This window comes from Colobus angolensis, unplaced genomic scaffold, assembly GCF_000951035.1.
Source record: "Colobus angolensis palliatus isolate OR3802 unplaced genomic scaffold, Cang.pa_1.0 Scaffold46, whole genome shotgun sequence".
In the NCBI taxonomy this organism is placed as follows: domain Eukaryota; kingdom Metazoa; phylum Chordata; class Mammalia; order Primates; family Cercopithecidae; genus Colobus; species Colobus angolensis.
The window spans coordinates 8732906-8750355 of record NW_012118043.1 but is presented as its reverse complement, the minus strand read 5'-3'; the positions used below and the strand labels follow the sequence as shown (position 1 = coordinate 8750355).

At 43.9% G+C, this 17450-nt stretch overlaps 1 protein-coding gene across 2 annotated transcripts in view; it reads right to left on the bottom strand.

The window, feature by feature from the left end:
- Positions 1 to 17450, bottom strand: part of DZIP1L (DAZ interacting zinc finger protein 1-like) — a 61323-nt gene that overhangs the window by 32504 nt on the left and 11369 nt on the right. For both annotated transcript variants that reach the window (XM_011958152.1, XM_011958151.1), the window contains 3 exons: positions 10446 to 11027; positions 4690 to 4774; positions 1753 to 1874 (listed from right to left, as the gene is read on the bottom strand). In XM_011958152.1, coding sequence (XP_011813542.1) covers positions 1753 to 1874; positions 4690 to 4774; positions 10446 to 10946 — 708 coding nt within the window. In that variant the 5' untranslated portion in view covers positions 10947 to 11027. The remainder of the gene's footprint in view (positions 1 to 1752; positions 1875 to 4689; positions 4775 to 10445; positions 11028 to 17450) is intronic.

Below are 17450 nucleotides of genomic sequence, written 5' to 3'. Positions count from 1 at the left end.
TATTTCTTAAATAATAAAATTTGGAAGTCAAAATTACTCCTTGATCATGGGCTGCAGAATGGATATCGTGTTAACAGGCTTGAACACAAATCTCCTTGTACATCTCCACCAGAGCTCTTAGGTGACCAGGAACATTGTCAATGAGCAGTAATTATTTTGAAAAGAATCTTTTTTTAGCAGTAGATCACAACAGTGGGCTTAAAATATTCAGTAAACCATCCTATAAACAGCTGTGCTGTCATCTGGACTTCTTGTTCCATTTTTGGAGCACAGGTAGAGTAGAGCTAGCATAATTCTTAAGGGCCCTAGAATTTTCAGTGGCAAATGAGCATTGGCTTCAACTTAAAGTCACCAGCTGTATTAGACCCTAACAAGAGAATCATGCTGTTCTTTGAAATTGTGAAGCCAGGCATTTTCTTATCTCTAGCTATAAAAGTTCTAGATGGCTTCTTCCTATAGAAGGTTGTTTTTTCTACACTGAAAATCTGTTTAGTACAGTCATCTTCATCAATAATCTTAGCTAGATCTTCAAGATAACTTGCTGCAGCTTCTACATTAGCACTTGCTGCTTCCCATTGCACTTTCATTGTTATGGAGATGGCTTCTTGCCTTAAACCTATGAACCAACCTCTTTTAGCTTCCAACTTTTCTTCTGCAGCTTCTTCACTCTCAGCCTTCATAGAAGTGAAGAGAGTTAGGTCCTTGCTCTGGATTAAGCTTTGGCTTAAGGGAATTTTGTGGCTGGTCTGATCTTTTATCCAGATCACTAAAACTTTCTCCATCTCAGTAATAAGGCTGTTTCACTTTCTTATCATTTGTGTGGTCAGTGGAGTATGCTTTAAATTTCCTTCACATTTCCCTTGTATTCACAACTTGGCTGTTTGGCACAAGAGGCCTGCCTCTCAGCCCATCTCAGCTTTCGACATGCCTTTGTCACTAAACTTAATCATTCCTACTTTTTGATTTAAAGTGAGAGATGCTTAAGTTTGCCATCTTATATGGACAGTTTGTGGCACCCCAAAACAATTACAACAATAATATCAAAGATCACTGATCACAGATCACCATAACAGATATAATAATAATGAAAAAGTTTGAAATATTGTGAGAATTACCAAAATGTGATACATAGACATGAAGTGAGCACAAGCTGTTGGAAAATGATGCTGATAAACTTGCTCAACACAGGGTTGGCACAAACCTTCAATGTGCAAACAATACAATGTCTGTGAAACACACAAAACACAAAAAAAGAGGTATGCCTGTATTCGTCACAATACCAACTATGCAGCTGGTGCTCAATAAATGCAAGCTGAGGGGATGAATAATGAAGGGATGAGCAGGGTAACTTCACGTATTTTCATTCTACAAACATTTACAGAGCATATTCTCTGCGCTGAGTTCTGGAGCTTTCAGAATCAAACCCAGTTTTTGTCCTCAAAAAGTTAACTTACAGTATTGTGTACGAAGCTAAAATTCAGGTTCAAATGTCCTCAGAGGGTACTGACTAATGCAGGAAACTGCATCTCTCTGCTCTACTTTCGTCCACATAAGTCTGGCAAAAATAATTCAATTTTCCTTTCCAGGCTACCTAAAATCATTTGCCATGTCCGAGAAGGCACTATCCCAGTTCTGACTCCCAGCTCTGGGAAACCAGCTGGAATGTTTGCCCTGTGGGATTCATGTGCATCAAGGGTCCCCTGGGGTAGGTCCATGACCCGGGTCTCCCTGATGTTTTCTCTCCCTGCCCACCTGGAGCTGCCGCTGCCTCTCCGCCTCCCTCTGGGCTTCCAGCTCCTCTTGGGTCCACTTTAGCTTGGCCCGTAGCTCTTCTAACACCTCTTCCACTGGCTGTCCCTGCTTCTTCTGTTTTCCTGTGGGGTCCATAAAAAGACAGGTGATCAGTTTAAGTCCAAAAATCAAGGGAGTGTAGTTTCTCACCTCATCAATCAGCCACGTCTCGGTCTGAAACCAGCTTCACTACTTAGCACATTGACCTTGGGCAAAGAACATAATCTCCCTGTCCCTCTGTTTCCCCAAAATGGAAAATAGAGATAACAATAGCACCTAACTCAGAGGGCTGCTGTGAGGATGAAATGTGAGAATGCAAAGTGCTTAGCATAGTGATTGGCACGACAGCTCAAAAAATGTGAATTACTATTGTACTGTCACTTAAAGTAAGTATTTTGACAGTACTGACATACGGAAATAGAAATTTAAAATTACTGTAGTAACAGAACAGAATATCAAATAGCATGTACACCAATTATCAATAAAAAGAACATATCTATGTATCCTGACAGTAATCAGAGAGATTTTTAAAGTAATAAAAATCATTGTAGTTTTAAGTTCACTGTTTTCAGTAATGTACATGTATACTTTAAATGTCAGGCCAGGTGCGGTTGTTCACACCTATAATCCCAGCACTTTGAGAGGCCAAGGTGGGCTGATCATGAGGTCAAGACCAGCCTAACCAACATGGTGAAACCCCATCTCTACTGAAAAAACAAAAAAAATTAGCCGAGTGTGGTGGCGGGTGCCTGTAACCACAGCTATTTGGGAGGCTGAGGCAGAAGAATTGCTTGAATCCCAGAGGCAGAGGTTGCAGTGAGCCAAGATAGCACCAATGCACTCTAGCCTGGGAGACACAGCAAGACTCCATCTCAATAAATAAATAAATAAATTTCAAATGAAAAAGAAGCAGCATGTATTATAAAGAATCAAAGTTCCTTTAAGTGTATACTTTAAATTGTTTAAGTGAACAAAAGAATCAAAGTTCCTTTAAGTGTATACTTTAAATTGTTTAAGTGAACAAAAAGATTCAGAATAAATTATAAAAAACATCCTAACTAAACCACATACTGATGATAAAGCAAGAGTTCAGGGTCAAAAAAGAATCCAATTATTCTTGAACATTTGTTACTTTTTAAAGCATATTTAGTGATTACTAGATAAATCATACTGTTATTAAAATTCTAAGCCTTTTCTTTGAAAAGCGATGTGGCTTTTCTCAGGTTGGACATTTTACAAACAAGCAATTTTTAGTTGCAGTAGAAATTAATTTGGTTTAACAACATGATTTGAGGCGACTGTGGAATAGGAGAGCTGGGCATCTGGGAAGTCAGCTGCCTGCGAATAAAGAGGCCATGACCATTAACATAGCAAAAGTGATCTTAAGAACACATTTCTCTCTCCTTACAGCACTTTACATTAAGGAAATAAGAAGAGCTACGCACAAAGATTGACATGCAAGAATATCAATCATCATGTGGTTTATAATAAAGAAACGTTGGGGTAAGCCATATATTCAACAGGAGGAAATCGTGAAATAAATTATGATAGCCACCTAATGAAATACTATTCGGCCATTAAAAAATCACATTTTCAAAGATAATTTAATGACACTGGAAAATATGACATATTCTTAAATGAAAATAAGCAATAGTCAAAGCGCACACTATATGATTATATATGTCTACAGAAAAAAAAAGACAGAGAATACACCAAAATATTAACTGCTGGTGATATTGTCCATGGTTTTTATTTTCTCTTTTCTAATTTCCTATATTTATATTTTCTATATCAGAGACACATTTTTATTCAAAAAAAATTGAAGCCATAGAAAATTTATTTTTCCTTATAGCCTCCAATGCAGAACTAAGAAGAATTAGATATGCATTAAATACATAGTTTTAGGTAAGTGGTACTTTTTTTATGAAAAGGGAATTTGAATGATGGAAAATAGGAAAAGATGTACTTAATGGCATTTTTCCATCTATATTTGTTTTATGTTTTAACTAATATTTCTTGTTGAACCTCAAAAAGGGAATATAGGTTGAGCACAGTGGCTCACGCCTATAATCCCAGCACTGTCGGAGGCCAAAGCAGGCAGATCGCTTGAGCCCAGGAATTTGAGACCAGCCTGGCCAACACAGTGAGACCTCATCTCTACAAAAAATTTTTAAAATGAGGCAGGTATGGTGGTGTGTGCCTGTAGTCCCAGCTACTCAGGAGGCTGAGGGAGGAGGATATCTTGAGCCCGTGAGGTGGAGGCTGCAGAGGAGCCGAGATCAAGCCACTGCACTCCACCCTGTATGACAGAGTGAGACCCTGTCTCAAAAAGAAAAGAAAAGAAAAGTGAATGTAAAATATGCAAATCTCTTTATGGGAAAAACATACAGCCTTGCTCCTCATTCTGGAATCTGAAGTTGCAAAATTAAAGTGATTAGGTCATGATAATCTCAAGTATGTAGAAAAGTCAAAGAACTGGTCTGACTGCCCATTCACCCCATTTAGGCTTATTCGTGGCTGGCATCAGGAAATTGCAGATTCGCAGAAGGCTGGAAGGTAAGAGCCCTTCAAAGTCACTCCATCTGACTGCCCCATTCACAGTGAAGACCACTGAGACACAGAGGGGAAAGCATGGACCAAGGTTACATAATAAATAGGGACAGAGCTAAGACTGAAACCTACCTGTCTGACTCCAGCCCTTTTTTACACATGGGGTCAGAAACCCTTCCAACCCATGGGGGCTCCCCCGGTGGTGGATGGTGGGATCATCCCATCCCGAGTCGGACAGTGAGGTTCTGAGAGCAGTTTTGGGTGGTATAGGTGGTCGCCACTCACTGAATACCAGCCCCCGGCCCTTCCACAGTCCCAGAAGGGGCCCAGGCTGCTGTCTGGACTCACCACCTTCTGCCACGCCTGCATGCCTGCGCTGGATGTGGCCCCGGAGAAAGGTGGCATTCATGAATGTCTTGTCACACAGGTGGCACTATACAGAGAGGAAGCAATGGGGAGTACAGGATTAGGTCACCTGAGTCAGCCTGGGATTTTCCCTATATCAAAGCCCCCATCCCCTTGGGACCCCTGGGCTGCTTCAGAAATAAAGAATTTAATTTACTGAGCAAGGCAATGATGTCAATCCATGCTGCCCACTAGGATCACCTGGGGAGCTTTCAAATACCACCAGTGTCCCGGGAAACTGTGAACACTGACTGGATATTTGATGATACTAAGGAATTTCTGTTGCTTTTTCAGAGAGTGATGATGGTGTTTGTCTATGTTTAAAAGTCAGTCTTTCTCTTTTAGAGACACAAATAGAGATATTGAAATATTACAAATAAATTCATATTGCTAATATGCTTCAAAATAATCCAGAAGTGGGGGAAAGTGCGCAGGGGAAGAGATGCAACAACACTGGCCATGCGTTGATACTGTTAGTGCGTAGATAAAGGTTCATTAAATGATTCTACTACTGTATATGTTTGAAATTTTCCATAATAAAAATTTTTTAAAATATGCCAACGTCTATGTCCCACCCCAGGGTGGAGAACCACGAGAGGCAGGGGTTAGCAAATAAACAGCATCTGTAATTCCACATCCCTCTCCTAAGACATTTCAGACATAAGCAATCTATCTACATCATCTTTTCACTGTAAAATTTCAGAATTCTTCTCAACACAGCTTTGGAGGCTGCCATTGCTAGTTAATCCATAGGCAGATTATTTGCTATCTTTGCAGACAATTATGACAGGAATTGCCAGTTGTCCCCCAGTACCCATTTTCTTTTTCTTCCTTGGTAATAGTAAGTCCTGTGGCCAATGAGAATAAACACTCTATGTCCCAACCTTCCTAGCAACCAGGTGTGTCCACAGGCCTTACTACTAAAAGGGTTCTGACCCTTTTAATCATAAACTTCATATCAATTATATCAATTTGTTATCAATAATATATCGTAACGATTCCTTCTGTCCCACTGTGACATTGTGACACAATAAGAATGTAGGCTGGGCACAGTGGCTCACACTTAAAATCCTAGAACTTTGGGAGGCTGAGGTGGGTGGATCACTTGAGCCCAGGAGTTCGAGACCAGCCTGGGCAACCTGGAGAAACCCTGTCTCTACAAAAAATTAGCCAGACATGGTGGTAGATGCTTATAGTCCTAACTACTCAGGAGGCTGAGGTGGGAGGATCACCTGAGCCTGGGAGGTTAAGGCTGCAGTGAGCCATGATCAGACTGCAGCCTGGGTGACAGAGTGAGACCCTGTCTCAAAAAAAAAAAAAATGTAAATTTGGTCTTTGTTCATAGTTTCTGGCAGGGAGCTCCTAAAACACTTAAAACAAGCTTGTTTAACTTGCAGCCCATAGGCCATATGTGGCCCAGAACAGCTTTGAATGCGGCCCAACACAAATTTGTAAACTTTCTTAAAACATTGTGAGATTTTTAGGAAATTTTTTTTTTTTAAAGCTCATCAGCTATCATTAATGTTAGTGTATTTTATGTGAGGCTCAAGACAATTCTTCTTCTTCCAGTGTGGCCCAGGAAAGCCAAAAGATTGGACACCCCTGACTTAAAATCTTCAGAGTAATAAGGGTGATAAAAGCATCTTTTGTAATAATATTTGGTCTTAGTCCCCAGTTCATGACACAAGAGATTCTGAGATCCTTGGAATCTCCAGAGTAATAAGAGCATCTACTATAGTTTGAATGTTTGTCCCTTCCAAATCTCATGTTGAAATTTAATCTCCAATGTGGCCCTGTTGAGAGGTGGGGCCTAGTGGGAGGTATTTGGGTCATGGGGCATATCCCTCATATGAAGATTAATGCCCTCCCTTGAAGGTGAGGGAGTTCTCATTCTTACTAGTTTGACAGAGCTGGTTGTTAGAAAGAACTTGGCACCTCCCTCTCCCCTTGCTTCCGCTCTTGCCATGAGCTCTGCATAGGCCAGCTCCCCTTCACCTTCCACCAGGAGTGAAAGCAGCCAGACGCCCTCACCAGGTGCCCAGTCTTGAACCTTCCAGCCAGCAGAACTGTGAGTCAAATAACCTCTTTTCTTTATAAATTACCCAGCTTCGGGTATTCCTTTATAGCAACACTAAACTTACTAAGATAGTGTTTTTTGTATACTAATGAAAGGACTGGTGGCTGGGCACCTTCTGCCCCACCCCACAAATGACTTTCTGGTGACCAACCCCCATCCTTTTTCTCTTTGGCTCAACAGCCAAAGGATGCTGGGCTCAGGTAATCCTCCCAGGATGGGGGTTGGTCACCAGAAAGACCAAGGCATGGGGAGAGGGCTGGAACTTTCAGCCCCACCCTCCAGCCCCCAGGGAGGGAAGAGGGGCTGGACTACTAAGCCATGGCCAATGATTTAATCAATTATGCACGCTTGGTGGAATCTCCATAAAACCCCTAAATGATGGGATTTAGAGTGTTTCCAGATGGGTAAATACTGAGATGCTAGGAGGTGGCACACCCAGAAAGGGCAGGGAAGTTCTGAGTCCCTTCTCCCATACCTTGTACTCTCTTGTCCTCAAGTGCATCTCTTCCATTTGACTATTCTGACTTCTATCCTTATAATAAACTGGTAATAAAATGTCTTCTTCCTGAGTTTTGTGAACCATTCTAGCAAATTATTGAACCTCAGAATGGAGTTATGGGAATCCTCAATTTGTGGCCAGTTAGTCAGAAGTACAGGAGGCCTGGGTATCTGAAGTGGACCAGTCTTATGGGACTGATCCCTTAACTCATGGAATCCGATGCTAACTCTAGGTAGATAGTGTCAGAATTGAAATGAAGGGCACCCAGGTGGCATTGGAGAATTGGTTGGTGTAAGGAAAAAAAACACACATTTGGTGTCAGAAGTGTTATGAGCAGAAATAGGTAACCCACCCATCCACAAACTATGAATGTCTTAAAAACCTGAACCAGCATGACTTGTGCCCACATCCTCAGAGCCTGGCACAGGGCCTAGCCGCCATGACAATTTTTATTAAAGGAAAAACGTCCCCAATCCATACTTCTGCGGAGACACATTCAAATGCTCCGTGCTGCTTTGGGAAATGAACTGTCACTTAGTAGAATAATGGAGTCAGTATTCCAGAATAGGCCTGGCTCCACCAATCCCTTGTCACACATAGATTCAACACATACACACACACACACCTTTACACAACACACTCCTCTACATACACATACAAATCCTCCATCATACATAAATATGCACGCACTCACACCCTTATAAATACACTCTTAGACACATATACATCCTTCTTTTACATACGCATCCTTACACACTCTCCATAAGTACATACACACACTCTTACATATATACCCTTCCTTTATTCATTCACACACACACACAAACACTATTTTTTTGTTTTTTGTTTGTTTGTTTGTTTGGCAGAGACAGCTGAGGTTTTATTTTGGACCAAAAAAAAAAAAAAGAAAAGCTATTGAATTGTTTTGTAGCTGGAGGCATGGGCATGGGCAAGGGGGGTTCCTAGGCAGTAAACTCCCCCACAGGTGGGTTGAGGGCTAGGGCTGAGCCTCAGGTGGGTCTCCCGTTCCCTGTGCTACCCTGCACAGCAGCCTCCCACCATCACCCCGGGCTCTGGGGCAGCCACAGGAGGGGCAGGCTGAGAGGGGCTGCCGCAGCTGTTCACTTGGGCAGGACGTCAGAGGACTCGGACACCAGCTTCCCATCGCGAGTCTCTATCTTCTTCACAACCACAGTGGCCCCTGGTGGAGCTGGTGCAGCTGAAGGAGCTAGAGCCTGCACCAGAGCCAAAGCTGGAGCCCAGGCCATAGCTGAGGCCAGGGCTTGTGAGGCCCCTATAGGCTGAGCTCAGACCACCTGCATAGCTGCTGGTGGTCTTTGTATGGATGCTTGTGTTCTGCATCCCAGACTCCAGCCGGCTCTCCTCACCCTCCAGCAGCTTCCAGAAGGTGGCGATCTCGATGTCCAGGGCCAGCTTGACATTCATCAGCTCCTGGTACTCATGCAGTTGCCGTGCCATGTCCTGCTTGGCCTGCTGCAGGGCGGCCTCCAGCTCAGACAGCTTGGTGTTGGCATCCTTAATGGCCAGCTCCCCACACTGCTTGGCATCTGACATGCCCTCTGGCCTTTGAGGCCCTCAATCTCAGCCTGGAGCTGGCTGATATTCTGGTTCATCTCGGAGATCTCAGTCTTTGTACACTGCAGGTCATCCCTGTGCTTCCCAGCCAGCATTTGCAACTCCTCATACTTGATCTGGTACACGCTCTCAGCCTCAGCCCAGCTGCGGTTGGCGATCTCCTTGTACTGCGCCTTGACCTCAGCGATGATGCTGTCCATGTCAGGGAGCGGCTGTTGTCCATGGACAGCACCACAGGCATGTCCAAGATCTGGGACTGCAGCTCCTGGATCTCCCTCTTCATACAGCCGCCTGAGGAAGTTGATCTTGTTAGCCAGCCCTTCCAGGCGAGACTCCAGCTCCACCTTGTTCACATAACCTTCATCCACATCCTCTGGATGAGGACAAATTCATTCTCCATCTCTGTACGCTTATTGATCTCATCCTCATACTTGTTCTTGAAGCCCTCCACCAGGCCCTGCATGTTGCCAAGCTCTGCCTCCAGCTTCAGCTTCTCCTGGCCCAGTGTCTCCAGCTGCTGCCTAAGGTTGTTGATATAGCTCTCGAACATGTTGACCGTGTTAACTCTGAGCCGTCTTCTGCGGCTGCAGGAGGCTCCACTTGGTCTCCAGCATCTTGTTCTGCTGCTCCAGGAACTGCACCTTGTCGATGAAGGAGGCAAACTTGTTGCTGAGGGTCTTGATCTGCTCCTTCTCCTGGGTGCGCATGGCCTGGATGTTGGGGTCCACCTCCAGGTTAAGGGGGCTCAGCAGGCTCTGGTTGACCGTGATGGCAGTGATGCCTACCATGCCACTGGCCCCACCACAACCTCCACCCAGGCCAACCCGGAAGCTGCTGCTGCCCACTCAGGAGAAGCTCGAGGAGCCAATGCGGGCACTGGGCCTACTCATGTAGGAGCAGCTGCTGAAGGCCCGGGGGCCAGAGGTGGCATCTTGTAGGACTTCTGATGAACATGGTAGAAGCAGGAGTGGAGGCAGGTGAGCTGAACCAGGCGGAGATTCCAGAAGGAGCAGAGAAGCTGCTTCTTGGTCACAAACACTATTAATACACCTTTTTATACATGCTCCAGAGTTGTATCCTTTATAATATAGTACAAGCATACATTACACATCACACACCCTACATACACACAGAGGTACCCTTCAAGTATTCACACACATACACACACATTAAACACACACACATATTCACACCATTTACACACACACACTCTCCATACATTCATGTATATACATACACTAGACATGCACCCTCTCCATAAACACACACACCTCCAACACATATACAGTCTACACACACACACACACACACACACACACACACACACACACACACACACACAGTAGAACCTAATGAGACATCCCCGGGCTCTCTGGCCATGAGCAGCATCTCTGAAATCTGCTCCTAACCAGTGAGAACAGCCCCCAGCAGCCTTGTGGCCCCAGCAGTGCTGCCCAGTGGCAACAGCTGCCCAGTGGCTGGGGCGCACAGCCCTCCCACTCTGCCTGCCTGGTGGAGATTCCTCACCGTGTGGTAGCTGTGGGCGCCTGTCTGCATTAGCAGCTGCTGCAGGGTGCTGATCATCTTGCGACGCCGGCGGCTCTCCTCCCGCACACCCCTGAGCTCGTCAGCCTGGCGGCCCAGCTCCTGCTGACCACGCTGCTGCTGGCCCAGGCTGGTCTGCAGCCGTGCCTCCAGCTGGGCAATGCTGGCACTCAGGCAATCCTGGCAGTGCAGCAGGTACTCGATGATAAGCTGTGCCAGGCGCAGCACCTTGAGCAGTGCCGGGTCCACAGGCTGCCCACAGCGGTTGCATACCTCCCGGTCCAAATTGCAGAAGGTGATGCCAGCAATGTTCTCCTGCAGAGTGGCCACATCCAGCTCCCGGGCCACACGGTCTACATCCAGGGTGCTAATGCGCCTCCAGTCCATGCTATCATGGCGAGGCTGAAACTTGAAGGTGGGGAACGTGTAGGCCCCAAAGAGGGGGCCACTGAGGCCCTCAGCAGTGGCAGCTGGGGACTGCATGGGCAGAGGAAGCCCTGAGCTGACCACCAGAGGAGGGTGGCACCAAGACCACGGCAGTAGGCCAAGGAGCTGAGAGAAGGCCTGGAAAATGAGAAGAGAGTCCAAGTTAGGTGAGGTGTGTGTGGCTGCACATACTGTATATCTGGCCAGCAAGGGCCTAAGTGGGGCAAAGTGAGGTGTCGTTGCAGCAGCTGTAGCATTCATGGTGTGTGCTGACATGGCCAGAGCTGTGGAAAGAAAATGTGGGCTTTGCAATCACACAGATGTGAATTCGAATGTTCTGCCTTGGGCAAGTCCCTGCACATCTTTAAGCCTCCTGGGTCTAAGGAGGAACGTGGGGCCCACTGTGTAGGCACGTAGTGAGGAATGAGGCAAGTGAAGCACCCAGCCTAGTGCCTGGTACATAGCAGGTCCTCAGTGAGCCCCCTCTGCAAAGCCCACCTCCACTGCAGGAGTGCATGGCAAAGGCCTTTGTCAGCAGGTGACTATCAAATTTAGAAATAGGTCCTTCTGCAACCCTATTTTTATATCAGGATAAAGTCCAACAACTTGCTGTGAGTGACCAAGGTACCTAATATCTACCCTGTCTTCTCTTTCTCCTGTAACTACAGGATTCTAGTGGAACACGAGTGAACTACTTTCCCAGCTTCTCCAGCAATAACGTGTGACCATATGACTAAGTTCTCTCTCCTGGAATGTGAGTGAAATGATGTCCACCCCTGTCAGGAGGGGCTTAAGGGAGTCACGGAGTCTGCCACATGATGCTCAATCCATCATGGGCTTTTTTAACTTAACAGTTAAGTAAAAAGATCTCCAGTTCATTTGCCAAGACTCAGATTCTACTTTCAAAACTCTTGGTGAGCATTATGAACTGTTCTCTCTGAAGAGTATTTGACAGTATCAATGGGAATTTTGAACATTCCACTACTAAAAATTATAATTATGCTACAGACAAACTCATATGTACAAAGGTACTTGTGAAAAAATTGTCATTGTAGTATCTTTTATACAAGCAAAGTACAAGAAAAAGTAGAAGAAAGCAAAGTACAATGTATCTCTAGGCAATGGAATATTATGCAGCTATTGATTGGTATAAAGCAGACTTATATGTACTGACACGAAACTATAATCTCATATATATATGTCACACAAAATAGGCATATATACCTCTATTTGTGTTTTAATGACATATTAATATAATCATATTTAATAACTTACCAAAGTGAAAGATATATATCATATTAGAATGGTTGTCTATGAGAGGAGGAAGGGAAACGGGAGTGTGGAATGAGGATAAATAAATGAATAGATGGATGGTGTGTGGGTGGTGATGGTTAGATAGACAGGTAAATAGGCCTTCACAGACCAATGATGATCATTATATAAATACATACATATTCAGTCGTCTCTCAGTGTCCATGAGGGACTGGTTTCAGGACACTCCTCAGATACCAAAATCTACAGATGCTCAAATTGCTTATATAAAATGGTATAGTATTTGCATATAACCTATGCACATTTTCCCATAAACTTTAAATCATCTCTAGATTATTTATAACACCTGATACAATGTAAATGCTATAAAAATAGCTGTTATACTTAATTATTTAGGAATTATGACAAGAAAAAAAGTCTGTACATGTTCAGTACAGAAGAAACTATCCTTTTTTTTTTTCAAATATTTTTGACCCGCAGTTTGTTGTATCTGCAGATGCAGAATCCACAGACATGGAGAGTCTATATATATATATACACACACACACACACATATATTTGTATACACACACACACATATATATATACACACACATATATATACACACATATATACACACATATATACACACACATATATATACACACATATATATACCCACACACACATACATATGAAAAGACTCATATTTGTTATAATTAGTTTTATAACAAATAAAATATGCTCATTTATAATTCATATATATGATTCATTTATGTACATTATTTCATAAGCACAGACTGTTTCTGGAAAGATAGACAAGAAGCTATTAACAATGGCTGCCTCTGGGAAGTGAGAATGGAGATTAGAGGACTTTTATTTTTCACTTTCTGCCTCTCTGTACTATTCAAAGTTCTTATCATCTTCTATCACTTTTATTATTTTTTAAAAGAAAACATAGAACTTCAGCTCTTGCATAAGTGAGAATCTGACTAAGGCAACAAGAGGAACATTTTACCCTATTTAATCAAGTCCTTTCGAGAAGACATCATTCAGTCTTCTTTCTTTTTTTTTTTTTTTTTTTTCTGAGAGACTGTTTTGAACTGTCGCCCGGGCTGAAATGCAATGGTGCGATCTTGACTCACTGCAACCTCCACCTCCCGGGTTCACGCAATTCTCCTGCCTCAGCCTCCAGAGTAGCTGGGATTACTGGCGCACTCCACCACACCCGGCTAATTTTTTGTATTTTTAGTAGAGACAAGGTTTCACTATGTTGGTCAGGCTGGTCTCAAACCTCTGACCTCATGATCCACCCGCCTCGGCCTCCCAAAGAGTTGGGATTACAGGCATGAGCCACCGCACCTGGTCCATGATTCAGACTTTAAAAAGTGCAATAGAAAGTGCACTTTAAAAAGTGCAACAGAAAGTCAAAGAAGTAATCAGCTTCAGAAGTAAGAAGACCTTTAAAAAATGGTAGGACTAGGCTGGGGGCCACTGTCTTCTTCTGTCTTCTTCTGTGAAAGGCAGTGACAGGCCAGCCCTGCCTACCTCACAGGGTGCTATGAGACTTGGAGAAGATGCAAGGGGAAGGTGCTCAGTGATAACACTGGCAACTCTGCAGAGAGTGCCACCCTCTGTGCTAGATACAAACTCCTAATACAAACCTACAAACAGGTATTATTATTCTCATTTTACAAATGTGGCATCCTTCAAAGGTCGTATGTTGAAAACTCAATCCCCAATGCACCAGTGTTGAGAGATGATACCTTTAAGAGGTGATTAAGTCACGAAGACTCTGCCCTCATGAATGGATGAATGTCATTATTGCAGGAGTGGGTTAGTCATCACAGAAGTAGGTTCCTGATGAAAGGAGGAATTCAGTCCCCTTCCCTCTTGCTCTTGTGCTTTCTTGACCTTCCACTCTCCACCAAGAGATGATGCAGCATGAAGGCCCTTGCCCAATATTGGACTTCAAGCTCGATATTGGACTTGATATTGGACTTGACATTGGACTTCAAGCTTCCAGAACTGTGAGAAATTTATTTCTTTTCTTTATAAATTACCCAGTCTGTGTTACTCTGTTGGAGCAGTACAAAATGGATGAAAACAGGAGGCCAGATTTGAAGTGTAATTGTAGGTTCATCTGGCACCAAAGCTTATGCACTTTGAACCACTCAACATTGATTCTTGGGGCTATTCCTCCTAAAATTTTGCTTTTATCAGATTAACATCCTTTATCCCTTAAACCTCCAATTCATCCATTTCCTCACTCCTCATTTATAGTATACCTATGTGGGTCCTGCCCAAGCTCAGGTCCTGGGCTATGGAGCTATACTAACCACATAGCTGCTCCCCACGCTGGAGCTCAGCACAGCACCCTATTCCCACTGTACCAAATGCAAACCTCTTAGCCTGGTCTTGAGACTGCCTACAGGATGCCACTGGCCCACCTTTTCAGTTTCAGCTCCATCCTTCCCTTCCTCAGATACTCTTTCCCAACAAGTACTCCAAAAAGAAAACCAGCCAGACATAAGCACTCCCACCATGGCCATGAGAAGACTAGCACGTTTCTGCCATGTTATGAGGGGGAAAAAAAGGAGTTAGGTGACATGATACTCACCATGCTTAGCTCCAAAGCTGCAACTGTGCCACCAGAGCCTGAGGGATGACTGCTCACAACAAGCTGTGCCTCAGAGCAACAGCAGGTTACCAGGCATGCTGTGGGCAAGGGTAACAAGACACCTGCTTCCTGATGTCCCAGCTTTCAGGTGAGCTCACCTGAGAACTGTACTGTTTAACTATTTAAGCTTTGGCCTCAGATGTTTGCCAACAGTCCTCTCACTAATAATAAAGTCAAGAACTCTCCATCAGCCACTCTCTCTTTCTCGTCTCTCCTCCTACCTGTTTGAATGCTGTTCCTTAAACAGTAACTCTTCTTTCCCCTTTCTTTTATGACAGGGTGTGCCAGTGCCCCCTTGATATTCTGCTATCCACCTGCAACCCATGTCTCCCTGCACGCTATCCCGAGGAATGAGCTCACAACTTCGGCTACTATAGGCTTGCTCTAGGCTGAGCCTCAGTCACCCCCAAATCTCTTTCTCTGTAGCCCCTTGGTCTCTTGTGATCTTATACCCAACCATTCCATACTGACGATGCCAGGAACTGCAAACCCAAGTTCCACCAGGGCCAGAAAAGTAACATTAAATGCACAAAATGTAGCAGATGTGAAAGAAACCACAGTACATGCATGCTGATAAACAGCAACTCATTCGCCATCTTAGTGTCCAAGCTACAATAAGGCAGTGGTTCTCAAAATGTGGTCTCTGGACCAGCAGCATCAGCATCACCTGGGAATTTGTTAGAAATGCAGATCCCCAGACTTACTGATTTAGAATCACTAAATCTGTGGAGTGCTGGATTAGGAAACATTAGGGATTGTGGCAAACCTGAGAGTGCAGGCCCTGCTTAAAGTGGGAAACCACTATTGAGCTCCAGCCACAGAGGAATGGATTTTGTGTTCCTTGTTGGCTAATTCTAAATACACTGAGTGATATTCAAAGACTTTGATGAACTGTTTCCAAACCTACCTTTCTAGCTGCATCTCCCATTTAACCATATTACTTGCCTTCCACCCTTTCATACCTCTGGGCTGTTTATTTTATGTATAGGCACTGTTTTTAAAAGCTTTACAAAGAAGCACTCATATATTTCTCAGGACCAGCCCTTGAGGAGGTACTATTATCATCTAAGCCACAGAGAAATAAAGAAGCTTGCCCAAGATCCAGAGGTAAGATTCACACCCAGGCAGCTTGACTCCAGTCTGGGCTCCTAACCCCTATTCTATGCTGCCTCTTGGTATAGATGGTCCTTCTCCACCTCCTTCTGTTCCAACTAAAGGTTGATGCATGTTTCAAGGCCCTGCTTACAAATGATTACCTCCAAATGGGAGTGTAAATTAGTTCAGCCATTATGGAAGACAGTGTGGTGATTCCTCAAGGACCTAGAACCAGAAATACAAATTGACCCAGCAATACCATTACTGGATATATACCCAAAGGATTATAAATCATTCTACTATAAAGACACATGCACACACATATTTATTGCAGCACTATTCACAATAGCCAAGACTCGGAACCAACCCAAATGCCCATTAATGGCAGATTGGATAAAGAAAATGTGGCACATATACACCATGGAATACTACACAGCCACGAAAAAGAATGAGTTCAGGTACTTTGCAGAGACATGGATGCAGCTAGAAACCATCATTCTCAGCAAATTAACACAGGAACACTCCTACACATGTTCTCAATCATAAGTAGGAGTTGAACAATGAGAACACACAGACACAAAGAGGAAACATCACACACCTGGGCCTTTTGCGGGGTGGGGGACAAGGGGAGGGAGAGCTTTAGGACAAATACCTAATGCATGTGGGGCTTAAAACCTAGATGACGTGTTGATAGGTGCAGCAAAACACCATGGTACATATATACCTATGTAACAAACCTGCACATTCTGCACATGTATCCCAGAACTTAAAGTAAAATTAAAACTAAAATAAACAGATCCCATTTGTCTATTTTGGTTTTTGTTGCCATTGCTTTTGGTGCTTTAGTCATGAAGTCCTTGCTGGAAACCATCATTCTGAGCAAACTATCGCAAGGACAAAAAACCAAACACCGCCTGTTCTCACTCATAGGTGGGAATAGAACAATGAGAACATTTGGACACAGGGTGGGGAACATCACACACTGGGGCCTGTTGTGGGGTTGGGGGAGAAGGGAGGGATAGCATTAGGAGAAACACCTAATGTAAATGACGAGTTAATGGGTGCAGCACACCAACATGGCACATGTATACATATGTAACAAACCTGCATGTTGTGCACATGTACCCTAGAACTTAAAGTATAATAATAAAAAAAAACTTCCCACAATGTAAAAATAAATAAATAAAAATAAATAAATAAATAAATGATTACCACCATAAATCCCTGCTAGGCTCACAGTCAAAGTTCCCTGCCCCTCCCCTGGGCTTCCAGAGTACAGAGCATATACTTTGGTCTGTTAGGGTGTCTCTGCAACATTCATATCTCCATCCCGTCAACAAATGATTCCTGAGGCCCTACTAAGCGTCAGGCATCACGACTGGCACTCGGGATCAATGATGACCTGGGCAACTATCCCTACTGTTGTTAATAAAAATAGTTCACGGGGGCGGAGCAAGATGGCCGAATAGGAACAGCTGCAGTCTCCAACTCCCAGCGCGAAGGACACAGAAGACCGGTGATTTCTGCATTTTGA